Genomic DNA, 27,977 nt, shown 5'->3' on the forward strand with positions numbered 1-27,977 from the left:
GATTGCCTCAGGCTTTGGAGCATGGAGATCAAATTGGTCTCTTTACAACCATCTTGGTGGTGACATCCCATTCGACACTCTGGCTGAGTCTCTCTTAAGTGCCAGCATGGTCGTCCTTTTCCTTGATCTCCTACTGTTCCCAAAGTGGAAAAGCAATGCAGCATCCAGTAACTTAACTGATATAAGTGGGGAAAAGCACTGCACTGTACAGACCAGCAATATTTGACCTCTAGCCTCTGCTGATATAGCTAATCTCAACTGGCACAAAGGGCTTATAAATTAGCCTGGGTGGCCTTGACTGAGGGTATTTCAATCATGCTCATGATGTGATGCGACGCTGGCCTCATAATCCATGTATCCCTAACCCTGCATTCACCCCATCAACAATTTTGAAAGGGTGAGACAGGCTAGATGGAAGCAGACTGTTTCCAGTTGAACGTTCAGGAACGAGTGGCCATTGATACAAGAGTAAATGTGAGAGACTGAAAGCAGAGGGCAGGAGACACATCCTCACACCGATAGAGTTGTGAGGCCATGGGATTCACTTCTGGGATTTGTGGTTTAGACAGAAACATTCAAGACTGGATTGGATGAAGGAAAAAGGGTTGAAGGGAACAAGGCAGCTAAATGTGGTTGGAACTATTTGCTTAAATGGAGGGGGAAAGGGACAGGTTGGGCTACATAGCCCATTTCCATGATGTATTTTCTATTTATTTCTATATAACATAAGGGGAAAGAAGCTAAACCCGAGCAGAAACAAAAGCAATTTAGATGAATGGAAGGAAGTTGGGTGCAGAAAAAAAGTTTGTACATTTTTAAAAGTTGAGTATCACCACCCCCCCCCCGCCCCCACCCCACTTGGTTTGACCTCCCTACACCATTCAGTCCTTTTAGCCGAAATTTTTGAGTTAACAATGAGTTAAACCCTGATTTTAACCTGGAGTGCAGCAAGGCTAAAGTCAGCTATTTTATTCCCCAGGCCTGGTTTTGCTGTCCTCCCCTGGTGGACTCCCGCCCTGAACCACTGGGGACGATGTAGAGGCTGGAAGGCAGGAGTGGGAAGTCACATGGCTACAGGCTACAGGAAGGGTAGACCTATGGACACCTTGTGTGGCCAGGACGAGCATTCCTCCTCCTAAGAACATAAGAGCATAAAAATAGGAGCGGCAGGAAGCCGTGCGGCCTGTCGAGCCTGCTCTGCCATTCAGTATGCTCATGGCTGATCTTCTGCCTCAGCTCCACTTTCTCGCCTGCTTCCCATATCCCTCAATTCCCTGAGAGACCAATAAGCTGTCTATCTCAACCTTAAATGTATTCAACGATGGAGCATCCACAACCCTCTGGGGTAGAGAATTCCAAAGATTCACAACCCTTTGAATTAAGAAATTTCTCCTCATTTCAGGCCTAAATGATCAACCCCTTATCCCGAGACTGTACCTGTGTTCTAGATTCCCCAGCCAGTGAAACAACCTCTCAAGTTTACCCTGTCAAGCCCCTTCAAAATCTTGTATGTTTCAGTGAGATCACATCTCATTCTTCTAAACTCCAGAGTATAGGCCCAATTTACTCAGCCTCTCATCGAAGGACAACCCTGTCATCCCAGGAAGCAACCTAGTGAACCTTCGCTTTGCCACCTCCAAAGCAAGTATATCCTTCCTTAAATTATGGAGACCAAAACTGAACACAGTTCCTATAGGGTCAGGATGAACAATCTTGCTCCTCTCAGTCCAACAGGAAGTTTTAAAAAGTCAAAAAAAAGACTCACCAGAGTGTGGAGAGATCACACTCCAGCTTGCCACCAGCTTTCTCTGTTGGGTCTGGGACTGTGCAGGCCTTTAGTCACTCACCTTTGAAATGTCATGCTCTTCACAATTGCATCCACCAACCTCTGTAATCAGGCCCTGGCATGTCTGGGAGCGGGCCGCAGCCAGAAAATCACCAGTTAAAATTTTGAGGAGTCCCCAGAAACGATTTTAACCCCTCCTCATTCCCGCCAAGTGGGCTGGGGTAAAATCGGGCTTTTCATCTTAAAGAGTTCGTGAATGGGTAATTCTAACCCAATCCCATCAGTTCCCCAATGGGCAGGGTGGGTTAAAATTGCCCCTAGATTACTGTTCTACATTGAAGGAAAAACTGTGAGAATCTGACCTTTTAACCGTTGCCTCTTTACGATTGAGTGTGACTTGACTGAATTCCTTTATGTGTTTCCTTTCTCATCTTTTGCTTCCTAATGAGTTTAACTGTTTGCAATGTTCTGCCCTTGCTGCCACTTGCAGTGGACAACTGACTTGGAGAGCAACACAAAGGTAACGATCTGCTCGCCTTCAATTTCCCCTCTTGCTTCATTGAACCTGTTACCTATTTGGGTGATAAGCACTTACCTTCCAAACTGAGTTGAACAAAGATGTCCCAACCCTGGGGGATGTTGAGGACTGGGGGACGGGGGGCAGTTGGGGGTATGAGGTAGGGTCTGCCTTTAGCACACATCACCTTGCTTTCGCAGATTTGTAAAAGCCCTTTATGGAACAGGCCTGCAGTCGAGAGAGACTCCTGTATGCCCAAACCTTAGTTAAAATGGCTTCATTTTGAAGCTTGCTGTTTGACACTTGACTGATAAATGATAATGTACGAGAATCAAAAAAGATATACACAGTAAATGTGACACAAGGGACCAGTGGACTTGGTCGCTCTGACACAGTGGGTAGCACTCTCTCACCTCGGAGTCAGGAGGCATGGGTTCAAGTCCCACTCCAGTAACTTGGGCACATAATCCAGGCTGACACCCCCGGTGCATTACTGAGGGAGTGCTGCATTGTCAAGAGGTGTTGTCTTTTGGATGGGATGTTAAATTGAGACCCTGTCTGCGCTCTCAGAGAATGTAAAAGATCCCACAGCGCTATTTCGAAGAAGAGCAAGGGAGTTCTCCCCAGTGTCCTAGATGTGGTAAATGATCTTGTGCAACATTGGCATTTCAAACCCATTCCCCTCAGATAAAAGGAGAAGGAAAAATGTGCATTTATATAGCACCTTTCACAAACTCATGACGTCACAAAGTGCTTTACAGCCAATGAAGTACTTTTGAAGTGTAGTCACCATTGTAATGTAGGGTGACGTGGCAGCCAATTTGCACATAAGAAGGTCCCACACATAGCAATGAGATGAGCGGGGTGGTGATGTTGGGCTTTGATGGGTCAGTGTACTTTGTGATAAAGTCTCAGTATACCTAACTTGAGAGTGCTCGATATTCACAACATGTACCAGAGCCGAACATCATTGCAATACCAGCACTGGCAATCCTCAGCTTGACAACCAAAATTCGCCTGTTGTTAAAGGTGTCTGTTATTCTTCCCATTCTGACCAGTCCATGCTGCAGTGTTCATAACATTGGGCCCAAATGGTCCAACATTTCAGTCACTCATTAGCAACTATTCTCTCTCCCCAATGTCTGTATTTCTACTGTTACTTGGTGCCTAGGCCAAGTGGTTACAGGTATAATGGCCTCCTCCTGTGCTGTATGGTTGGGACATCTTCACTGAAACTCAATTGTGTTTTTTTAACCTATGCATAGAAATCTTCCAGTTTAAATGACCTGATTTTTAAACATTGCATCTTATTACAAGTGACATTTTCAATGAAGACTTTCAAGCCTGCATGTTCCAACTATGTGTGTTCATTGACGTTTCACTAACCACAATAGTGACTATTACTGAATAAGTCAAAGGGTTAAGGAGATTCTCTGGCACCAAGAGATGCAAATACTGTTATCATCCGGGGTACGCAGGAAAGACCTATTTGAAAGCTCCTGTGTCGAGGATGCTGCAAAATATTAGATAGTTACATAAATCGTGAATAATAAGGAACCAAGTCCCAAGGTGGACTCATGAGTTGTACAATTCCTGTATCACATGAGGGATGAGAATGATATATTTTCATTGTACAAAAGATGCTTTTCATCGGCACGGTAAGTTGTAATGTCTGCATGTGTGCGCAGCTGCATGTGTGCACAGTTAGTTGGATGTGTGCACAGTTCGTTGGGTATGTGCACAGTTGAGTGTGTGCACAGTTGCATGTGTGCATGGTTGTGTGTACATGCACACATGTTCATTGTTGAATTGTGCTGTATCTTGATACAGTCCAAGGGTGTGGTATGTACACTCAGTGCATTGTAATACCTTATGGCCCTGGTGAGATACCATATTGATCAAGGGGCCACTTTCAATGTAAATAAAACTGATTCGCTCTTAGCCTCCAAAGGCCATTAAACCGCGTTGTGAGGATCTAGGTGGAGGTATGAATCTCCCCCAGAGGTGCTATATTGGTCAGGGGGCGACATTTGCTGGATCTTTCATGGTTTGAACGACAGCAATCTTATATTGTGCGTTAACATTGGGTGTGCTGCAGATCAACACGATGATGTGATGGGAATACATCACTAATCACTGTGCAGCACATTTCTCTTTAACATTCGGGTTAAACCGTGATCAAGCTACATCTCCAGAATAGCAATGATCCTTTAATATCTACAGCTGCATTGCAGACTTCATTAAATCTTTCAGGAATAAATATTTTTTTAAAACGTTAACTTGTGTGACATTTTGTGAAGGAATTGCACACGAGATGAATGTCATCCAATGAATACTATTTAAATCAAGGACAGGACAAACAACAAGCAAACTTCAAAGGTTGCTTCTTCATGGCAGGACCTAGTGCAGTGACCAGTCACGCTACACTGGCGAGACAAATATTGGTACAAAGGTTGGGTAAACTCCTACAGCATTAGGTAAACACGCGCATGATGTTTTCATGATGCAATGATGTGTCATGTTCTCTACGGCATTCACACTTCCCCTTCAAAGAATTTGCCCCAGGGTCAAGGGCTGTGCAATGATGCCAAGCAAGCTAAGAGAAGCTTCATCTGTGACCATAATGACAGCATCTAGGTGCATCTACTTGTTAAGAATGAAAGATGAACCCCTCCCCCCAGTGGCATAGTGAATGTACCTACCAATTTGTGTAGTCCCTGAGACATAGAACACAGGGAGGGTCAGCCACCCAACAAGGCAGGAGCAATTTTAACCTTATCCCCTCCACCTCCCATGAAGTAAACTGGGCAGATTGGCAGTTAAAATCAACTGGGTGATTTGCCCACCTATGTCCTACTCAGATGGTGCCATCTTCCATTTTAACCTGCTATTCTGAGCTGGCAGGAGAGTGTGCAGACGTTAGCAAGCTGCAAGTCTAATCCCAATTGAAGAAATGATGGTAACCAGCGACCAGCTAATGACCTTCAACAGAAGCCCTTCACAAAGGCATTGGCAGTTCTCTTGCAGTCAAGCCCAAGGAGACATACCTGGAGTAGGTCATACATGGAAACTTGGCTGGTACCAGTTAAGTGCCCTCTGACAGCCAGCACCAATGCTCTGACAAGACAATGAAGAATTCAATGTCACCACCTCGCAAGTATTGAACAACTGAGTCTCTCTAGTTCCTAGACCTTCAGCTACTAACAAGGCAGCTATATTCAATATAAGTTACAATGAATTGAGACCCAGACCATTCCGATAATGGTTGATGTGGAGCAGGGTTAGATTAGACTATATCGACTTTTATGTGCACTAGTCAATTGCCATTTGTTTTGTTCTGTGATGAACTGGGCCAAACCGTTCTGGAAAATAAGCAGTGTGTTAAGGCATGATTAATGTGCAAATCAGTGAACACATGCAGGAGATTTAGAGATATGCCGTGAGTTGTGAATCTCCAGAACTTGCTGGTTGATTTATTCCGTTCTGCTGAGTGTTTCACACTAGCGGTATCATGCCCTCAGCCTCCCCGTCATTTTTAAGAACTTGCTGGACTTGTACATTAATGCCCATTAAACTCACAACAGAAAGTTAACGAGCAGAACGAATAGTGTAAGTACTCCTTTGACAATGTGATAATTGGTTATGATCGCCAATCAATCTCTCTGGTCCAGAAATGGAAACATTTAAACTGTTGACTCCCCTTCCTGCACGTAATCTATTATTGTTATAGATCTTAAATAATGCAATATTTCCCCCTACTTTTCCTTTTTTCTCTCTTGATCCAATCTTTCTGTCCCTTTCCTTATTTCCCCTACTGTACCTGATTTGACTCTAAATTACCCTCCTTCTCAGTCATTCCTCTGTTTCTTTCTCATTGTTTAAGCAGATAGACTGTTGGCCCTGTTGCTCTCACCGCGCTGTTATCAGCTCCGCACTTCCAGAAAGTTACAGTGTAAAACCTCTGCAAGCTGAAGGATGCAGGAAAAGGTTTTAACTAATGGCAGACACAATGAGATGCCCTTGTTCCAGGAAGATTTGGCCCACTGCATTGTGCTGTGTTGTGTTAGACTGTGCCATGTTGGATTGAGCTGTAATGTGTTGGACTGTGCTGTACTATGTTGGACTGTGTTGTGGTCTGTTGAACAGTGTTGGACTGTGTTGTGCTATGTTGGACTGTGTTGTGCTGTGTTGAACAGTGTTGGACTGTGCTGTGCTCTGTTGAACAGTGTTGGACTGTGTTGTGCTATGTTGGACTGTGTTGTGCTCTGTTGAACAGTGTTGGACTGTGTTGTGCTATGTTGGAATGTGTTGTGCTGTGTTGAACTGTGTTGTGCTGTGTTGAACTGTGTTGTGCTGTGTTGAACAGTGTTGGACTGTGTTGTGCTATGTTGAAATGTGTTGTGCTGTGTTGAACTGTGTTGTGCTGTGTTGAACTGTGTTGTGCTGTGTTGAACAGTGTTGGACTGTGTTGTGCTATGTTGGAATGTGTTGTGCTGTGTTGAACTGTGTTGTGCTGTGTTGAACTGTGTTGTGCTATGTTGGAATGTGTTGTGCTATGTTGGAATGTGTTGTGCTGTGTTGAACTGTGTTGTGCTCTGTTGAACTGTGTTGTGCTGTGTTGAACTGTGTTGTGCTCTGTTGAACAGTGTTGGACTGTGTTGTGCTATGTTGGAATGTGTTGTGCTGTGTTGAACTGTGTTGTGCTGTGTTGAACTGTGTTGTGCTATGTTGGAATGTGTTGTGCTGTGTTGAACTGTGTTGTGCTGTGTTGAACTGTGTTGTGCTCTGTTGAACAGTGTTGGACTGTGTTGTGCTATGTTGGAATGTGTTGTGCTGTGTTGAACTGTGTTGTGCTGTGTTGAACAGTGTTGGACTGTGCTGTCTTGTGTTTGAATGCATCGTGCTGAACTATTCTGTGTTGGCTTTCATTATGGAAGTAGCTCCTGACGTCATGCTGAAGTCTCAGTTTGTTGTAATAGCCTGTGCATCCAGGTATGAATTATAACTGACTGGATGAACTGGCTTATTGAGTTCATTCAACACCTTGAGAGGAAAGGCTACTCCAGATCAGTGACATTTTCAAACTGAAAGAGATGAAGTAATTGATTTATGACAGACCTTTTGCAGAGCATGTGTCTTTCAAAAAAAAATACAAATTGCTTTTTTCGAAGGTATGTGTCTTGGAATCCACAAAACCCCCCCCCCCACCCCCCCAACCCCACACCAACTAAATTTCTAGTATTGTTGGGTTGGGAGAGGTCTCAGTGAAGTGAATGTGATGGGAGAGTTGGTAGTCACAGTGTGTGGGAAGGTTAACAATGTTTTGAAGGCCGCAGGCAAAGTTAAAATGCCCAATGTCCGAGCCCATCAACATAGTTCTAGGTTTCAGAGGATAGTTCAGTCTTGCAGATACACTACCTGGGATGTGACTCAGTTGGTCACTCAGTCAAGCTAGAAGTGGGGCTGAATAATCGGGGACAGGGAGAATAGTTCAAGACTGTTGCTTGTTGGTGATCCCTGCTGGGAATACACAAGCACAGCTGTGTGGAGCACCCAGGGCGTTAGACTTGGCTCTGATGTTTGCTCTGGACATTGGCACCTGCTGACCAGGCCCAATCGCGAAAGAGAGCTGATTGAACGAGGGGGCCGTGGTCACCTATGGAGCCAAACCCCCAAGACTGAGCAACAGTCTTGAGAAGAGAGCAGGGAGAAACAGAACAGAAGGAAGAATATTTTGAGAACAGCTTTTGAAAGCTTATGTTTTAATTCTAACTCTAGTGTCACAAGTAAACCATTGACTTTGTGGCCTTGCCTGCTTTCCATTCATTGACCTGATCCACACACCATGACTATATGCTGGAGTGTGATGAAGCTCAGTTGATATTCATTGATTGCTCTCATCTCCTCTTCCCCTTGCAGGTGTCCAGCCATTCTCGCATCCAGTTCCAAGCACTCCCTTGCACACTCTTGAAACTATCACTGAAGAATCTATGCATTTCGAGGACAGAACTTGCACTGACTCCCAGCAGATGCCCTCGTCTACTATGAGCAGCTCCAGAGATGAAACCACCAACTCAGACGAACGTCTAATTCCAGAAAGCAGCCCATCACCACCAACACCCAAGAAGGCCCCTACCGATAATGACCGAGCAATAACGGCCCAAGAGGCATCTGTTAGTGAGGAACAATTAGGAAATGGAGCTGTTCTCCTGGGCGTGGATCTCCTCACAGGAGGCAACAAGCAAGAGGAGCCTCTTCATGCTCACGTTTGTCTTACATCAAATTTCCATCAAGACTCTCAGGATGATGATGGAGCTTCCCATTTTTCTGATGGCAACACAGATTTGTGCATTCCCGTCAATCACTCCACAGCCACACTCAGCTCTTCTCAAAACCCAAAAGAATCCTCATTGGCATCAGATGAACAATGCAGGGAAAGAGCTGGACTCCTCGGTGACCATCTGGCTCAACTTGATGCTTCACCCACAGGAACCTCAGCCAACAACCCTGTTCAGAGATTGGACAGCAAAGAATTAACCCAATCCCAGAAAAGTCCGACTTTTGACTTAACCCCCAGGTCTACACCACAAGGTGCTCAAAACGGGTCTGACAAAAATATCCCTAGTTGTCATGTTAGGAAAAGCGATCACCCTGATGTGGTGCGAAGCGTTAATTGTGAAGGGTGTCTTATTCAAAGTCAACAGCCATTGTTGGTGACTCCTGTCCAACTATGTACATCTCCAGTGCCTGCAGTGTCATCAGACGTGACCATAAATGATAGAATCTGGTGCAAATTGGATTCTGGAAGTCACAGGGATAGTATGTCCTCGTCATCCAGTATGTCATCAAATGACACCGTCATTGACTTGTCGTTACCCAATTTGACTCGGAAGAGTTTATCTGACCTCAGCAGCAGGCAGAACGAAACTTTGGAAGGACTTTTGACCGATAAACGGATAAGGCCTCGATCAGCTACAACTGGTCATGAAATGCTCACCAAAGTTAGCAAAAGCAAGTCTAATCCCAATTTAAGATCTGATGGTGACCAGCAAAATGTTGATGACCTTCAACCGAAGCCCTTGGCAAAACCATCATCAATTCCCTTCCAGTCAAACTCGAGGCGACATACCTGGAGTAGGCTATACATGGAAAGCCTCAAAACGTCTTCCCCAACTCTAAAATCAATAACACAAAGCAAAAAGGTAGCAGACAGTCCAAGCAAATCAAAAAGCCTGGGTGACCTGACTTCTGATGACATCATGCCCAGCTTTGACAGCAAGTACAAGAGCATCAGTCGGAACTTTATCACAAGGCCCATGCGTGAGCAACGCAGGGCAGCCGGGATGAAGAGACTCACCCAGGACAATTTGACAGAGCAGCTGAGGAGGATCACAAGCTTCGAGCGGGAGAACGATATCACCTCCCCCACCGCCGATCAGGCTCCAGAGACCGAGGAGAACAGCCCGATCGTCCTGCGGAGATCTTCGTCAAGGAGCCAAAGCCGGGTGCGGTACATTGCAAACCGGGCAAAGCAGGCGCAGGAAAGGCAGCGGCTGTGGGACCTAGGGCAGAGGCACTCGTCCAGCGTGCTGGAAGAGAGGGGCAACCCAGAGGGGGCCTGCTCTGTCCCCAAGAGCATTTGCACGGACTTGGCTCTGCCCCATCAAGTGGCAGAGGAAGTCAAGGTCCCACCAACCATTGGCACTGAGGCTGAGGTCTTCTTCATGCTAAAACTTTAAAAGACTCGTTGCAAAGAGAACTTACTGAGACCAAACAAACAATCTCGTCAGCAGACTTCAAGAATGGTAATGAGATGTTTTACTCCAAGAGCAGCACTAAGACAAGACCTTAGGAATGGGTCCAATTTTTTAAAAGCTGGAATTTGTGCTTTTTTTTGTTGCACTTTTTGCGTGCCATACCTTGCACAGATCATGCAGTTTACACTGGAAACGAAACCTTTTATGACACTGGTGCAAATTGTTACCACTTGTGCAGAAATGAGCACTAAAAATTGCACAAAAACAGCAAGGGGGATGGGAGAGTGAGAGCGAGCAAGAGACAGAAAATAAATTCAGCTCTTAAGAGCGTTCAAAAACGATGTCTTCCTCCCGTAGGTGGGGATCTGAAACACGGACAGTGTTGTGTAATATCGAATGCTACTCGTTTCGAGTCAGTGGTCAGGCAAACGTGTCTTCAATCCAAGGCTGTTGCCATTGTGTTCTAGGCTCCCATCGGGAGCCACATTTACAGCAGTGGCAAAAATGGCTGAATTATTTTTTAAAACAGTGTGTCTGTGTCTGTAAAATAAAACTGCACGATAATATTGTTTTTATTTAAAAGAGTTCTTTTAGATTGTTTTAAAATGGAATATCACCAAATAAAATGAGAAAAGGCTGCTGTGTATTTAATAAATGTGCAGCAGTGTGTATGAATCATGCTTTCCACAAAAAAAAGCTATGTTCAAATATTTTTAAAAATGTGTTGCATGTTTTTTATTGTTGATTTGTGATTTTAATTCACAATCGAGTATGGCTTCAAAAACGTCAATTTAAATTCCACCTCCCCACCGCGCGCCCCCCCCCCCCCCCACAACCCTGCCACCACCCACACACAAAGTGTACCCAGGGCAGTTGCTCCAGATGTGATGATTGTTGTATTAACCCTTCCATTGGCCAGCTGTGACTATACAGATGTTCGCAGGGAGCTACAACTCTCTGGTTAATGTTAGGTTGTTTGAAGCTTCCCAGAGGCCGAGTGGATGAAGAGCAGGTCATCCTAAGATCTAACCCTGACCTGTGCTGGGATAGCTGATGTCAAATTAGAGAGCTGGTTGGGGCAAAGAAATTGATCTGTTGGATTCCAGAGACCAAGATCAGCCCCTGATCACTATTTATTGTACTGAGTTTGTAAATGCCTAGGTGTGGACATTGGGCTCAAAGGAACAGGGAGAGGCTAGTCAGCCCCATTCAAATTGATCATGGCTGATCTGTATCTTAACTCCATTTATCAGCCTTGGTTCTGTAACCCTTCATACCCTTACACAACTAAAATCCATCAATCTCAGTTCGGAAATTTTCAATTGACCACCAACCTCAACAACCTTTTGGGGGAGAGAGTTTCAGATTTCCACTATCCTTTGTGTGAAGAAGTGCTTCCTGGCATCAAGCCTGAACAGCCTTGTTTTGCCCCTTTGTTTGGAACTTCCCCCCCACCCCCCCAACCCCACCAGGGTAAATAGTGTCTCTCTGTCTATGCTATTAAAACATCTTGATCAGATCACCCTTAATCTTCTACACTCAAGGAAACACTAGGCTAAGCTGAGCAGCAACCTGCTTGTACAAGTTTGCGAGGACACAAAGAAGTGCTTGGGTGAGGTACCAGAAAGAAATATCAGCTCACAAAGGAATCAGTGACCCCCTCAAGTTCCTCTGGGCGTCTACCAGCCTGCGTTAATGTAAGACCATCAGAATCCCCATGGAGATAGGGGAGACAGTTACATGGGGTCTCCATCACTTCTGCCAGTTTCTAAGTTGCCTTGTAAAAGGTCAAACATCCGTCTGCCCTTTATAAGGTGAATGATTGGCCAGGAGCAGGGACTTTCCCCACATTCCTGGCCCAGGATGAGGACCCAATGCACCCTGAGCAAAATGAAGCTTAGGGTAATCGTACAGAACAAGGCTAATGGAGTCATTGACATATCAAAGCAATTAACTTCAATCAATTAATCTAGAACAGAACACAGACACGAGGTGATGAAAACGGTCTGTGATGGAGGGCTCTGGCATTCTTTCCCATCTTTCCATATTGTTACTACCATTTCAGTGTCCCAGACATGACTTGGCCTAAAGGGTTATCTGCCCAATACTCCCTCCTTCCCTCAGCTGTCCAATACTCCTTCCTTCCCTCAGCTGTCCAATACTCCCTCCTTCCCTCAGCTGTCCAATACTCCCTCCTTCCCTCAGCTGTCCAATACTCCCCCCTTCCCTCAGATGTCCAATACACCCTCCTTCCCTCAGCTGCCCAATACTCCCTCCTTCCCTCAGCTGTCCAATACTCCCTCCTTCCCTCAGCTGTCCAATACTCCCTCCTTCCCTCAGCTGTCCAATACTCCCCCCTTCCCTCAGCTGTCCAATACTCCCTCCTTCCCTCAGCTGTCCAATACTCCCTCCTTCCCTCAGCTGTCCAATACTCCCTCCTTCCCTCAGCTGTCCAATACTCCCCCCTTCCCTCAGATGTCCAATACACCCTCCTTCCCTCAGCTGCCCAATACTCCCTCCTTCCCTCAGCTGTCCAATACTCCCTCCTTCCCGAAGCTGCCCAATACTCCCTCCTTCCCTCAGCTGCCCAATACTCCCTCCTTCCCTCAGCTGTCCAATACTCCCTCCTTCCCTCAGCTGTCCAATACTCCCTCCTTCCCTCAGCTGTCCAATACTCCCTCCTTCCCTCAGCTGCCCAATACTCCCTCCTTCCCTCAGCTGTTCAATTCTCCCTCCTTCCCTCAGCTGCCCAATACCCACTCCTTCCCTCAGCTGCCAATACTCCCTCCTTCCCTCAGCTGCCCAATACTCCCTACTTCCCTCAGCTGTCCAAAACTCCCTCCTTCCCCCAGCTGTCCAATACTCCTCAGCTGTCCAATACTCCCTCCTTCCCTCAGCTGTCCAATACTCCCTCCCTCCTTCCCTCAGCTGTCCAATACGCCCTCCTTCCCTCAGCTGCCCAATACGCACTCCTTCCCTCAGCTGCCCAATACTCCCTCCTTCCCTCAGCTGCCCAATACTCCCTCCTTCCCTCAGCTGTCCAATACTCCCTCCTTCCTTCAGCTGCCCAATGCTCCCTCCTTCCCTCAGCTGTCCAATACTCCCTCCTTCCCTCAGCTGTCCAATACTCCCTCCTTCCCTCAGCTGCCCAATACCCACTCCTTCCCTCAGCTGTCCAATACTCCCTCCTTCCCTCAGCTGTCCAATACCCACTCCTTCCCTCAGCTGCCCAATACCCACTCCTTCCCTCAGCTGCCCAATACTCCCTCCTTCCCTCAGCTGCCCAATACTCCCTCCTTCCCTCAGCTGTCCAATACTCCCTCCTTCCCTCAGCTGTCCAATACTCCCTCCTTCCCTCAGCTGCCCAATACCCACTCCTTCCCTCAGCTGCCCAATTCCCACTCTTTCCCTCAGCTGCCCAATACTCCCTCCATCCCTCAGCTGCCCATTACCCACTCCTTCCCTCAGCTGCCCAATACTCCCTCCTTCCCTCAGCTGTCCTATACTCCCTCCTTCCCTCAGCTGTCCAATACTCCTCAGCTGTCCAATCCTCCCTCCTTCCCTCAGCTGTCCAATACTCCTCAGCTGTCCAATACTCCCTCCTTCCCTCAGCTGTCCAATACTCCCTCCTTCCCTCAGCTGTCCAATACTCCTCAGCTGTCCAATACTCCTTCCTTCCCTCAGCTGTCCAATACTCCTCAGCTGTCCAATACTCCATCCTTCCCTCAGCTGTCCAATACTCCTCAGCTGTCCAATACTCCCTCCTTCCCTCAGCTGTCCAATACTCCCTCCTTCCCTCAGCTGTCCAATACTCCCTCCTTCCCTCAGCTGTCCAATACTCCCTCCTTCCCTCAGCTGTCCAATACTCCTCAGCTGTCCAATACTCCCTCCTTCCCTCAGCTGTCCAATACTCCTCAGCTGTCCAATACTCCCTCCTTCCCTCAGCTGTCCAATACTCCCTCCTTCCCTCAGCTGTCCAATACTCCTCAGCTGTCCAATACTCCCTCCTTCCCTCAGCTGTCCAATACTCCTCAGCTGTCCAATACTCCCTCCTTCCCTCAGCTGTCCAATACTCCTCAGCTGTCCAATACTCCCTCCTTCCCTCAGCTGTCCAATACTCCCTCCTTCCCTCAGCTGTCCAATACTCCTCAGCTGTCCAATACTCCCTCCTTCCCTCAGCTGTCCAATACTCCCTCCTTCCCTCAGCTGCCCAATACTCCCTCCTTCCCTCAGCTGTCCAATACTCCTGAGCTGTCCAATACTCCCTCCTTCCCTCAGCTGTCCAATACTCCCTCCTTCCCTCAGCTGTCCAATACTCCTCAGCTGTCCAATACTCCTTCCTTCCCTCAGCTGTCCAATACTCCTCAGCTGTCCAATACTCCCTCCTTCCCTCAGCTGCCCAATACCCACTCCTTCCCTCAGCTGTCCAATGCTCCCTCCTTCCCTCAGCTGTCCAATGCTCCCTCCTTCCCTCAGCTGTCCAATACTCCCTCCTTCCCTCAGCTGCCCAATACTCCCTCCTTCCCTCAGCTGTCCAATACTCCTCAGCTGTCCAATACTCCCTCCTTCCCTCAGCTGTCCAATGCTCCCTCCTTCCCTCAGCTGTCCAATACTCCCTCCTTCCCTCAGCTGTCCAATACTCCCTCCTTCCCTCAGCTGTCCAATACTCCTCAGCTGTCCAATACTCCCTCCTTCCCTCAGCTCCCCAATACCCACTCCTTCCCTCAGCTGTCCAATGCTCCCTCCTTCCCTCAGCTGTCCAATGCTCCCTCCTTCCCTCAGCTGCCCAATACTCCCTCCTTCCCTCAGCTGTCCAATACTCCTCAGCTGTCCAATACTCCCTCCTTCCCTCAGCTGTCCAATACTCCTCAGCTGCCCATTACCCACTCTTTCCCTCAGCTGTCCAATACTCCCTCCTTCCCTCAGCTGTCCAATACTCCTCAGCTGCCCATTACCCACTCTTTCCCTCAGCTGTCCAATACTCCCTCCTTCCCTCAGCTGTCCAATACTCCCTCCTTCCCTCAGCTGCCCAATACTCCCTCCTTCCCTCAGCTGTCCAATACTCCTCAGCTGTCCAATACTCCCTCCTTCCCTCAGCTGTCCAATACTCCCTCCTTCCCTCAGCTGTCCAATACTCCTCAGCTGCCCATTACCCACTCTTTCCCTCAGCTGTCCAATACTCCCTCCTTCCCTCAGCTGTCCAATACTCCTCAGCTGTCCAATACTCACTCCTTCCCTCAGCTGTCCAATACTCCCTCCTTCCCTCAGCTGTCCAATACTCCTCAGCTGTCCAATACTCCCTCCTTCCCTCAGCTGTCCAATACTCCCTCCTTCCCTCAGCTGCCCAATACTCCCTCCTTCCCTCAGCTGTCCAATACTCCTGAGCTGTCCAATACTCCCTCCTTCCCTCAGCTGTCCAATACTCCCTCCTTCCCTCAGCTGTCCAATACTCCTCAGCTGTCCAATACTCCTTCCTTCCCTCAGCTGTCCAATACTCCTCAGCTGTCCAATACTCCCTCCTTCCCTCAGCTGCCCAATACCCACTCCTTCCCTCAGCTGTCCAATGCTCCCTCCTTCCCTCAGCTGTCCAATGCTCCCTCCTTCCCTCAGCTGTCCAATACTCCCTCCTTCCCTCAGCTGCCCAATACTCCCTCCTTCCCTCAGCTGTCCAATACTCCTCAGCTGTCCAATACTCCCTCCTTCCCTCAGCTGTCCAATGCTCCCTCCTTCCCTCAGCTGTCCAATACTCCCTCCTTCCCTCAGCTGTCCAATACTCCCTCCTTCCCTCAGCTGTCCAATACTCCTCAGCTGTCCAATACTCCCTCCTTCCCTCAGCTCCCCAATACCCACTCCTTCCCTCAGCTGTCCAATGCTCCCTCCTTCCCTCAGCTGTCCAATACTCCTCAGCTGCCCATTACCCACTCCTTCCCTCAGCTGCCCAATACCCACTCCTTCCCTCAGCTGTCCAATACTGCCTCCTTCCCTCAGCTGCCCAATACCCACTCCTTCCCTCAATTATCCAATACTCCCTCTTTCCCTCAGCTGTCCAATACCCCCTCCTTCCCTCAGCTGTCCAATACTCCCTCCTTCCCTCAATTATCCAATACTCCCTCTTTCCCTCAGCTGTCCAATACCCCCTCCTTCCCTCAGCTGCCCAATACCGACAAGGAGCATCTTAAAGGAGGAGAGAGAGGCCGAGAAGTTAAGGGAGGAAATTCCAGAGATTAGGGCCTAGGAGTCTGAAGGCCTGGCCGCCAATGGTGGAATGATGAAAATTGGGGATGCTCAAGAGAGCAGAATTGGAAGAACGCAGAGATCTTGGAGGGTTATGGGTCTGGAGAAAGCAGGCAAATGTTCACCTCGGGAAAGGAGCAGAAGCAGAGGGGATGGCTTCATGTAATGACAATTACATAGAATTACATTAAATACAGCATCGACCATTCATCCCAACTGGTGCATGCCAGTGTTTGTGCTCCACGTGAGCCTCATCTCACCCTATCAGCATAGCATTCTATTCCTTTCACTCTCATGTTTATTTAGCTTCTCCTGGAATGTATCTATACTATTCACCTCACCACTCCCTTTGGCAGTGAGTTCCATGTTCTAATTACTCTCTGGGTAAAGAACATTCTCCTGAATTCTTTACTGGATTTATTCGTGATTATCTTATATTTATGGCCCCTAGATATGGTCTCCTCTGCAAGTGGCAACACCTTCTGAACGTCCCCATTGAACTTTATCTGTCAGACCCTATCATAAAGACCTCTATTAGGTCACCCCTCAACCTGCTCTTTTCCAGAGAAAAGAGCACCAGTTTATTCAATCTTTCCTGATAGTTGTAACCTCTCAATTCTAGTGTCATTTCATTGCTATTGCTCAGTTAGCAATAGCTCAGCAGGAGTGGGGTCAGTCTTCTTCCTAATTGCTCACATCATCCCGCTATCCAAAGATCTCTCAGGCACCCGGAGGAAATATGAAGAACCTACGCTGTACATTACATCAGTGACACACACACCGATTTCTTTCCCAATGTGAATACTGAACTTCACAGTTCAACGAGGCTGGATTTAATTTGGTTTCGAATGAACAAGCCAAACAGCAGGAGCCAGAAAATTGAATAATAACACTTTAATTCATAAACATCTTAACGCACTAATTCTGAGAAATTTTGCCTCTTTGATTTTTTTAAAATGTTATTTTGCTCCTATATATCTTTCCGATCACATCACCGGTTCCACTGCCCCCTTGCATGATGTATTGTTTCAATCAGAGAAGTTCTGGATATTGTTAATATTTAAGCTTTTCGCAAATAAAATGCAAAGAAGCCAAGGTTTAGGACTGAAAAGTATACTGGGAACATTTTTAATTTTAATTGTTTTATTTTAAATGTCTGATCAAAAGTAATAATTGAATGTTTCAGGTTATGAAATGAGAATGTTTTGTTTCCAGATATCTTAGATGTAATATTTCAATGGACACACAGTATCTTCTGTGTACATTACTGAGAGTCATGAATGTGATATCTCCACATGGCAAAAAATACAGAGTATAAATATGTAACTTCCTACCACTTTGGTAATTCTGCAGCAGCTATCTGCGATTTTAAACACTATTTGTAATTGAACTATTATATCAATCAAATAAAATGCAATGGAGTTTGCTGTAATTGTCCTTATTTGGGCTTGTCACGATGGAGACCCTCCCCCACCCCCTCACCATGCACCCCTTCCAGTTTGAACAATGCTCTTGGTACTGAGGCTAGAATACCTGACACCAACTGAGGTGAGTCGCCCGCTTCTAATGAGTTTCAGAAATGTCTGTGCTGTTGTGCTGAGTACCACTGTGCTACAGTATTACTGTAAAATCTTTGCTGCAGTAATTTTGTAAAACTGTACTACAAGAAGAACCATAGAAGCTTAGAAACATTTACGGCACAGAAGAAGGCCATTCAGCCCATCATGCCTGCCAAAGAAAACTAGCTGCCCATTCTAATCCCACCTTCCAGCACCTGGTCCGTAGCCTCGCAGGTTACCGCGCTTCAGGTCCAGGTACCTTTTAAAAGAGCTGAGGATTTCTGCCTCCACCACAGTTCCTGGCAGTGAATTCCAGACACACACCACCCTCTGGGTGAAAAAGTTTTTCCTCATGTCCCCTCTAATCCTTCTACCAATCACCTTAAATCTGTGCCCCCTGGTAATTGACCTCTCTACTAAGGGAAACAGGTCCTTCCTGTCTACTCTATCAAGGTCCCTCATAATTTTGTACATCTCAATTAAGTCCTCCCTCAGGCCTTCTCTGCTCTGAGGAAAACAACCCTAGCCTATCCAATCTTTCCTCATGGCTGCAATTTTCAGCAACAACATATTTATATAGCGCTTTTACAAATGAGAGGGAGGGGGTGGTTTGAAGGGTTGGCAGAGGCTCCAGAGATAGGGAGGAGGACAGGCAATGGAGGAATTTGAAAACAAGCATGAGTATTTTTTAAATCAAGGTATACTGTACTATAGTGATTCTGCAGAATTCTACGACAGTAATACTGTAAGCTACTACTGTAATGCTGTAAAACTACTAGACTAATACAGTAAACCTGTCCTACATTAATACTGTGCTAGATGCTCACTCCAGGATCCTTGCATAGGTTTACTGGGGTCTGAAATCTCAGGTACTGACTCATCACTGGAATAGTACACCCCAATAGTCAGCAACTTTGGTATGTTAATTGCATTGTCCAGTAACAGCCTACTGCTCAACTACTCAACACTGTTCTTGTGTTGTGTGATGCAGTGATTGAGGGATCTAGAATGGGTGCATATAGATATGCAAATAAAGGTGAGATTTAAGACAGAGACCAGGCGCACCTTGTTTACACAAAGTGTTGAGTCTATGGATTGCATGACCGTAATTGTTAGTAATTGAAGTAAGACCAACAATGAAGAATAGTTTAGTTTGATGGGATGAAGGTATATGGGAACAGAGTGGGCACAAGGGATGAGAACTAATGCCAGTGTGGAGGGCAAACACCAACATGGACTAGTTGGGCCAAATGGCCTGTTTCTGTGTGATAATCTCGATGCTATTAAGTCTGTGTAACTGTTCCTTCAATGAATAAAACCGACTCAGTTCCTAGTGGATCCCACACACATCCACTTTCTGTTTACTTGTGTCTTAATTCTGAATTATTGAAAATCCAACTGCATTGTGGCCGCTATAATTGAGGGGGGTCATTTAATGGTTATTGCTGAATAGGAGAGGCTCATTATTGGTCTTGTCCCTGACAACTGAACACACAGGAGGACTGAGTCACAAGTCCTCCCAGGGTTAGCCAGAGAAGAGAAAAGATATGCCAGAAGGAAATGAGCATAATATCTGGGAAAAAAACAATCCAGTTAAATGTGAAGCCAGAAAGACCCAGAAACATTCTCAATGATCTAACACAGTGGATGAGTGGCAAATCTCACAATGAAACCACAGGCCTCAAAGAGTCGTTGGCATGGAAACCATTGGCAATGGACCCTGAGCATCCCATCAGCAATCACACAAACTCTATTCAACTTTGCATCCCCCCTGTCAACAGGAAGAAAATCATCCACCACTGCCAACAAGATGCTTCATTCATTGCAATTTCTAGAAAATTCTATCTGAATAGCAATGGCCAAAGTTTTTTAAAACACCATTCTTATTTTAACAGCTGCTCCTAACATGGGTTTGATTTTGATGTTGACTCCAGGGATTCCACCCATTTCTTCTTCAAAATATATATATGTATGTGTATACATTTTCTTTCAATCATTCTTTTCCTTGAACTTATTTCCCTACTAAATATTTTCAGTATTGAAAACCCAAAAACGGAAAGGCAGGTTTGTTTAAACACATTCAAAACATCAGGAATGATAACAAATAATAGTTCTTTAAATTCATTCTATTTCTGGTACTGGTTGAAAACATTTTGCACCAAACTTTCTTTTTAAGCTCGTCAATGTGCCCTGGTATCGATCCTGAACAGAACACTCCATCTTGTCACTCATTGAAACCCAACTGATTATCCAGGAATAAAAACAAGAAATGCTGGAACCACTCAGCAGGTCTGGCAGCATCTGTGAAAAGAGAAGCAGAGTTAACGTTTCGGGTCAGTGACCCTTCTTCGGAACTGACAAATATTAGAAAAGTCACAGGTTATAAGCAAGTGAGGTGGGGGTGGGGCAAGAGATAACAAAGGAAGTCTAGATTGGACCAGGCCGCATAGCTGACCAAAAGGTCATGGAGCAAAGGCAAACAATATGTTAATGGTGTGTTGAAGACAAAGCATTAGTACAAATTAGGTGTTAATACACTGAATATTGAACAGCAGCAAGTGCAAACCTGAAAAAACAGTGGGTAAGCAAACTGAACAAACTAAGATGAAATGAAATAAATGCAAAAAAAAAGATTGTAATAAATGTAAAAAAAGAATGTAAAAAGAAAGAAAAAAAATAACTAAAAATGAAAGTAAAATGGGGGGCTGTCATGCTCTGAAATTATTGAACTCAATGTTCAGTCCGGCAGGCTGTAGTGTGCCTAATCAGTAGATGAGATGCTGTTCCTCGAGCTTGCGTTGATGTTCACTGGAACACTGCAGCAATCCCAGGACAGAGATGTGAGCATGAGAACAGGGGGGAGTGTTGAAATGGCAAGCAACCGGAAGCTCAGGGTCCTGCTTGCGAACTGAGCGGAGATGTTCCGCAAAGTGGTCACCCAGTCTGCGCTTGGTCTCCCCAATGTAGAGGAGACCACACTGTGAGCAGCGAATACAATATACTACATTGAAAGAAGTACAAGTAAATCGCTGCTTCACCTGAAAGGAGTGTTTGGGGCCTGGGATAGTGAGGAGAGAGGAGGTAAATGGGCAGGTATTACACCTCCTGCGATTGCAGGGGAAGGTGCCATGGGAAGGGGACGAGGTGGTGGGGGTAATGGAGGAGTGGACCAGGGTGTCGCGGAGGGAACGATCCCTTCGGAATGCTGACAGGGGAAGGGAGGGGAAGATGCAACTGGTAGTGGCATCACGCTGGAGGTGGCGGAAATGGCGGAGGATGATCCTTTGGATATGGAGGCTGATGGGGTGAAAAGTGAGGACAAGGGGAACCCTGTCACGGTTCTGGGAGGGAGGGGAAGGGGTGAGGGTAGAGGTGCGGGGAATGGGTCGGACACAGTTGAGGGCCCTTTTACTTTCATTTTTGGTGATTTTTTTTCTTTCTTTTTACATTCTTTTTTTTACATTTTTTACAATTTTTTTTTTGCATTTATTTCATTTCATCTTAATTTGTTCAGTTTGCTTACTCACTTTTTTTCATGTTTGCACTTGCTGCTGTTCAATATTCGGTGTATTAACACCTAATCTGTACTAATGCTTTGTCTTTCAACACACCATTAACATATTGTTTGCCTTTGCTCCGTGACCTTTTGGTCAGCTATGCGGCCTGGTCCAATCCAGACTTCCTTTGTTACCTCTTGCCCCACCCCCACCTAACTTGCTTATAACCTGTGACTTTTCTAATATTTGTCAGTTCCGATGAAGGGTCACTGACCCGTAACGTTAACTCTGTTTCTCTTTCCACAAATGCTGCCAGACCTGCTGAGTGGTTCCAGCATTTCTTGTTTTTATTTCAGATTTCCAGCATCCGCAGTATTTTGCTTTTATGATTATCCAGGAAACCTGCCATCCTTACCCCGGTCTGGGTGGATATGTGACTCCAGTCCCATCTTTGGTATCATCTGTGTAGTTTTTATTTTACAATTTCTCCAGTGCCTTGTTATCCTTTATGTAATATGGAGACCAGAACTGTGCACAGTGCTCCAACCTCCACTATCCTAGCCTCTCCTGAAGGCAACCGAATACTGACCATGGATGGAACCAGCCTTCCTGCTCTGTGTGGTTTTGTACCACACTGGATGGTATGTTTACCAGAGTGGGCATTGGAAAACACTATTACAATTAAATATTGATTTAATATAACCTGAGCTGACTGTTCCCTGTACTTTGTTGGTAAATATTTACGAGACGTTCTCCGCTATCTCATTTGGCTCTCTTCCAATTTTCTGCTCTCTCCATGAACCCCTCCCCCTCCTCCAATTCTCTGCTCTCTTCTACCCCTCCTCCAGTTCTCTGCTCTCTCTTGTACCCCCTTCTCCGATCCCCACTGGTTTTGTCCCAATCAATGAATCAAATGATTTGGATCACCAGCTATAGTTGGTCAGAACTCTGACGTTTCTGAAACTTGGGTTAACATTTTTCATGTGTTCTTTGGATGTGAGCAGCTTTGGCAAGGCAGTATTTATTGCCTATTCCTAGCTGCCCTGAGGACATTCAACATCAAATGGATACTCCATACATAGGAAAGGAAGAGTTCAGTTACCTTCACCTCCGCTACTCCACTGTAACCATTTACACCTTCTCTGGACACCTCTTTTGTTTTTAACTCATTATTACTCCATTTTGTCTTGAGCCATCATCGCTTCTGTCATTTATTCACTTCTGACTGCTGTCCTGTCACAGATTTTTCCTTTCCCACTTTCTCTGCACTTGCTTAAAGACTTTTAAATCTCTAATGTGTCCCAGTTCTAATGAAAGGCAATCAGCCTGAAATGTTAACTCCATTTCTCTCTCACCACAGATGCTGCCTGACCTGCTGAGCCTTTCCTGTTTTGATTATCTAGTGTGTGGGACTGGAATCACATATAGGCTGGACTGGGTAAGGACGGCAGGTTTCCTTCCCTGAAAGGCATCAGTGAATCAGTTGGGATTTTACTACGATCCAGCAGCTGACTTGACCATTTTTAGTGCCAGCCCACAAAGAGATTTATTGAATTCATTTTTACGGCTCCTCATTGTAGGATTTGAACTCTCAACTTTTGGGTTATTAGTCCAGTCCCTTAACCACATGACTGCTGTGCCAAACGTCTGCTGCCTAACAAATTCATAAGTGAAATGAGGCTGGGAGTCTCAGTCCAGTTGCTACTGGGCATGGGTCGGCCACATAATGACGTTTGTAATTTGATATAGGTTGGCACACTCACAGGCAGCAGGTGTGAGAAATGCAATGTACGAAAGATGTTGGGGCAAGGCCTGAGCTTCCTGAAGTGTCAGCTCAGTTCACTCTTCCTTGACTCCACCTGAGAATAGACAGGGATCAGAGCAAAATCCTGGGGATGCTGGAAATCTGAAATAAGAACAGAAAGTGATGGAAATACTCAGCAGGTCGGGCAGCATCTGTGTAGAGAGAAACAGAGTTAACGTGTCAGGTCTGTGACCCTTCATCAGATACCTCTGATACTTCTGATGAAGGGTTGCAAATCTGACACTTTAACTCTGTTTCTCTCTACATAGATGCTGCCCGACCTGCTGAGTATTTCCGGCACTTTCTGTTCTCATTTAGACAGGGCCTCAGTTTAGCATCGCATCCGAAAGACATCATCTTTGACAGTGCAGTGGTCCCTTAGTATTTACACTGGGAGTGTCAGCCTGGATTTTTTGCTCAAGTGTCTGGCTGTAGAGGCGAGAATGGTATCCAGCCAGCCACAGCTGACAACAATAAGTAAAGGGGTGAAGCTGAGGGAGGACAGCGAGGCTGGATGGGCAATGATGGTTTAACCTGCGGGGGGAGTTCCCAATTACTGGTGTACGACCCAAGTTTGCGCCTGTGATTTTTTTCTTCATCCTCGCATGAACCCCAATGAGCTCCGACTTCCTGACGCTCTGCAGATTAGAGCAGTCCAGTCATCCAGGACGAGATATAGAGGCATGGGTTATGATGTGCGAGCTCAGGGTTTTATGGTATTTTTCCATTCTAAGAAACTGTGTATAAAAATCTAACAGAAATCATTATTTTTAATCCTGTGTCTTTGATCTGAGTGATTTGTTTGCTGAAATTGGCAAATATTTAAGTGTGTGAACTCGATTTGTGTCCACTGTACATTCTGTCTCCACTAACAAGCAGCAGGGCATGTTTCCACACAGTCAAACTGCAGGAGGGCATCACCGCTTGGGAATATTTACAAGTAGGGCCAAGAGAGCGTATTTTGTCACAGGGCAAAGAGACTATTGTTCCTTCTAATTGGGGTGAATTGCACTCATCACTGCCCTGGGGCCAATGATGGAAGGTCTAAGCTCACACTGCAAAAAACGGCCAATATATTTCAGAGTGATCTCAGGTCACCTACATGCTGAACAAGCCTCGGTACAAGTTCTGAATCAACTTTGCATTTGTAATTGTCACAGCTTGCCTTGATGGTCTTTGTGAGCTCATTAAGGACTTCTCAATAGAGGACTCGGTGGGAGTTCACCAGAATGAGCCTTTATTCAGAATGCTTGAGTGCTCCTAATAACTACAACCTTATGATGCACTCTGATCCAAAGGAACCTTGTTGCAATATTCCCAGATTGGTGAACGGGGGTGGAGGAGGGGGAATCCTTTCCTGTACTGTTGGTTCCCAGTGTTTTCTTGGTAATCTGTCAGCCAAGGCAGGAGAGGACAAGAGGTCACCAAGGTGGAGCTGTGACGGACATGATACAGACGTCACCTGAAAGTGTTCATTTACTCAGTGAGTCAACAGGTGGGGTGAGGGTTGGGGAAGAGAGTCAGGACACTGAACCCATTCACCAAAACCACAATTATATAAATGTCTTTAACAGAGAGAAATGTCCCAGAAGCATAATCAGATTAAAAAAACAATAGACGTGAAGATACTAGGAGGGGGTGAGCCAAAACCTAGCTTAGAGGAGGAGAGGGAGGTAGAGAGCTGGAGGGGTTTAGGAAGGGAATTCTGGAGCACAGCTGAAGGGAATGGGGGATATTACACATCTAGCAAACAGTTGGATACTGTAATAGAAAGATGATAAGGTGGTTAATCAGGCAGGGAGAGATCAGATGGGCTGAAGGATCACCTTAATGCAAAGCAGACTTGTGATTCTCACAGCAGTGAAAGCAACACTCAGTGAAAGTATTATTCTGTTTTTTAAATTTTGTTTCTAAATTGTAAACCTTTACGTCCATTAGGGAATCTCTGGAATCAGAAAACACCATTTCCAATTGATTTCAACCCCACTTCCTACTTCCAGTACCCACATCCCTCCCTCTCTCACGCCAGTTTGCCTCACTGACTGCCTCCAATAATTTATCTGAAGTTGTATCTGGACCAGCTCAGTTGTACCTAGTGCACCGGGTCCAGTTTTGTCTTCGCTAATATCGACAGGCTGTTTCGAGGACTGGGTCAGGAAGAGAGATCCATTGTCCACAGACTTCAATCTCCTGAAAAAGAGGATGGTGAGGGAACTTGATGGAGGTCTTTAAGATTTTGATGAGGAGATAGAATTTGAGGACTGGTGCCCAGAGTTTAACACTACAAGGGATCAAAAGAGATTGTACTGAGTGTGTACACACCCACCTGTACTGAATGCATATATGCCCGTACTGAGTGCGTACACACCTACCCATACTGAGTGTGTACACACACGCTCGTACTGATTGAGTGTATGGCTGACAGACTGAGTGTGTGCATGCCTGCTCGCACGGAGTGCATACATATCAGAAAGGTTGAGTGTATACACTCCCACCTGTACTGACTGTAACCATGCTTGCCTGTACTAACTGTGTACACGTCCGCCTGTACTGATTGTGTACTTGGTTAGCCGATGTTGTGTATTTGTTCTCGGAATGTGGACAACACTGGAAATGCCACATTTATTACCTATCCCTGTCTGCTTTCATATTGGGATTAATTCAGTGCAATGGCCACTGACTCTCACTGCCAGGCTCTCACACGACTGGCTGCACTTTCAAACTAACCTTTGGATTCATTAAATTGCTACAACTGGCCTCAGCCTCCCTAGTCTTGAGATAGGCAAACCCCATCAAGACCCCACTCCTGTTTGCTGTCCAGGGATGTCCAGTGCCAGAAGGATGTAGTCATTAGATGGTGACAGGGATCAGTTATGGCTACAATGGCCACACTCCCCCAGTCCAATAGTCTTCAGACCCAGTGGGGTTGCCTATGAAGAGTGATTAGTTGGGTGAGATAACGAAGGACCATAATCTCTATGGAACCAACCCAGCACCGTTAGAGTAGAGCAAGTACAGAGAAGTGCAGACCAGTCACAGAATCTTACAGCACAGAAAAGTCCATTCGGCCCATCGTGCCTGTGCTGGCTCTTTGAAAGCGCTATCCAATTAGTCCCACTCCCCTGCTCTTTCTCCATAGCCCTGCAAATGTTTCCTTTTCAAGTATTTATCCAATTCCCTTTTGAAAGTTTATACTGAATCTGCTTCCACCTCCCTTTCTAGAAGAGCATTCGGGATCATAACAATTTACTGCGTTAAAAAAGTTCTCCTCATCTCTCCCTCTGGCAAATTTTTCACTATCTTAATTGAATGTTGGAACAGCCTCGAGCAGCTGAATGGCCTCCTTCTGTTCCGATGAGATAATAAGACTGGGAATGAAAGGGACAAAAGTGGGAAAGCACAGTTTAATGTTCTGCTGCAAGGGTTATGTAACTCAACGTTTCAGCTATTGTCTGGAGCATTAGCACGATAAATCAAGCTGCACAATTTCAAGCAAAAGTACTTTGCCTGCAGCTTGAATTGGACACTCTGGTTGTACCTCTGCCAGCAACACGGCTGAAAAGGAAAGCACTGCCTGCTCAACAAAGTACAGACGGATCTGAGCTGTCACTGATCTCAGTTAACAATTCAACTCCTGGCTATGAAGGTCCAAGCAGAACTGAGAGTGACTTCCCATTTCTTTTGCTGTGTTGAAAGCAAGTCTCATTTAGCTCTCACTCATTCTGTCCCAGGACACCAAATACTACAGAACCCCTCACAGCAACAACTTGGCGTTCCTACTGTACCTGTAAACCCAGCAAAAACATCCCAAAGATGAAACAAAATTGTCCTCCAGGGTCAGTGATGACCTTTCACCTCAGATTGCCAACGGAATAACTTTGTTTGCAAAGGGCCCGTCATATGTGCAATGGGCTTAGTTCGATTGCTGGAGTGAAAACTGGTTCCCAACACAATATAATTTAGTCTAAAGAGTGCCAGGCAAATCAAGGTACTAGACTATTAAACTCCACCTCACCACACCTGCACCCACTCCTCCCCTCTTTAAAAGCCTCATAAGCATCTTTTGCTTTGACGATGCCTTCAGTGATAACCCCTAATAACCACATGGTCTGCAGTGGTTCAAGAAGGTGGTTCAGGGGTAACTAGGGATGGGCAATAAATGTCAGCTAGAGAACAAAGAACGAAGACCAGTACAGCACAGGAACAGGCCATTCGGCCCTCCAAGCCTGCGCCGATCTTGATGCCTGCCTAAACTAAAACCTTCTGCACTTCTGGGTCCGTATCCCTCTATTCCCATCCTATTCATGTATTTGTCAAGAGAGTAGTGAGATAATCTGCTGTTGAGTGATGATAGTGCAGGGATAAATATTGGTCAGCACACAAAGGGAGAACTCCCTACTCCTCTTTGAATCAGCATCTGTGGGACCTTTTACACCCACCTGAGAAGGCAGGTGGGGCCTTTGTTTGACATCTCATCCAAAAGATAGCACCTCTAATAGTGCAGCACTTGTGTCACCCTAAAAGATAATGGGCTGATGTCTCTGGAGTGGGGTTTTGAACCCCCAAACTCCTGCAGCAGAGGCCAGCATGCAACCCACTGCACCACAGCTGTATGCACATGTTGAGGTAGATAAAATCTGCTCTATATGTTCTACAAACAGAACAGAATGTATATGAAAATCTTATGAGTCATTCAGAAGAAATCTCTTGTGCTCCTGTTCGCTCCAAACTTGTTTGAATTTCTTGTGAGATACATGGTCTTGCCTTGACCAGTCTTGCTGCCATGCAACCAGGGGAGACTGCAGATGAAAATTGCAGTCACT

General features: G+C 45.9%; 1 protein-coding gene across 1 annotated transcript in view; it reads left to right on the plus strand.

Annotated features, from left to right (window-relative positions):
* The window catches only part of plch2a (phospholipase C, eta 2a), a 346,627-nt gene extending 334,253 nt beyond the window's left edge, over positions 1-12,374 (plus strand). Inside the window, exon 23 of the mRNA XM_068017174.1 lies at positions 8,223-12,374. Coding sequence (XP_067873275.1) covers positions 8,223-10,042 — 1,820 coding nt within the window. The 3' untranslated portion in view covers positions 10,043-12,374. The remainder of the gene's footprint in view (positions 1-8,222) is intronic.
* The last annotated feature ends 15,603 nt before the right edge of the window (positions 12,375-27,977 follow it).

The sequence above is a fragment of the Heterodontus francisci genome, chromosome 37, assembly GCF_036365525.1.
Source record: "Heterodontus francisci isolate sHetFra1 chromosome 37, sHetFra1.hap1, whole genome shotgun sequence".
Lineage (NCBI taxonomy): Eukaryota > Metazoa > Chordata > Chondrichthyes > Heterodontiformes > Heterodontidae > Heterodontus > Heterodontus francisci.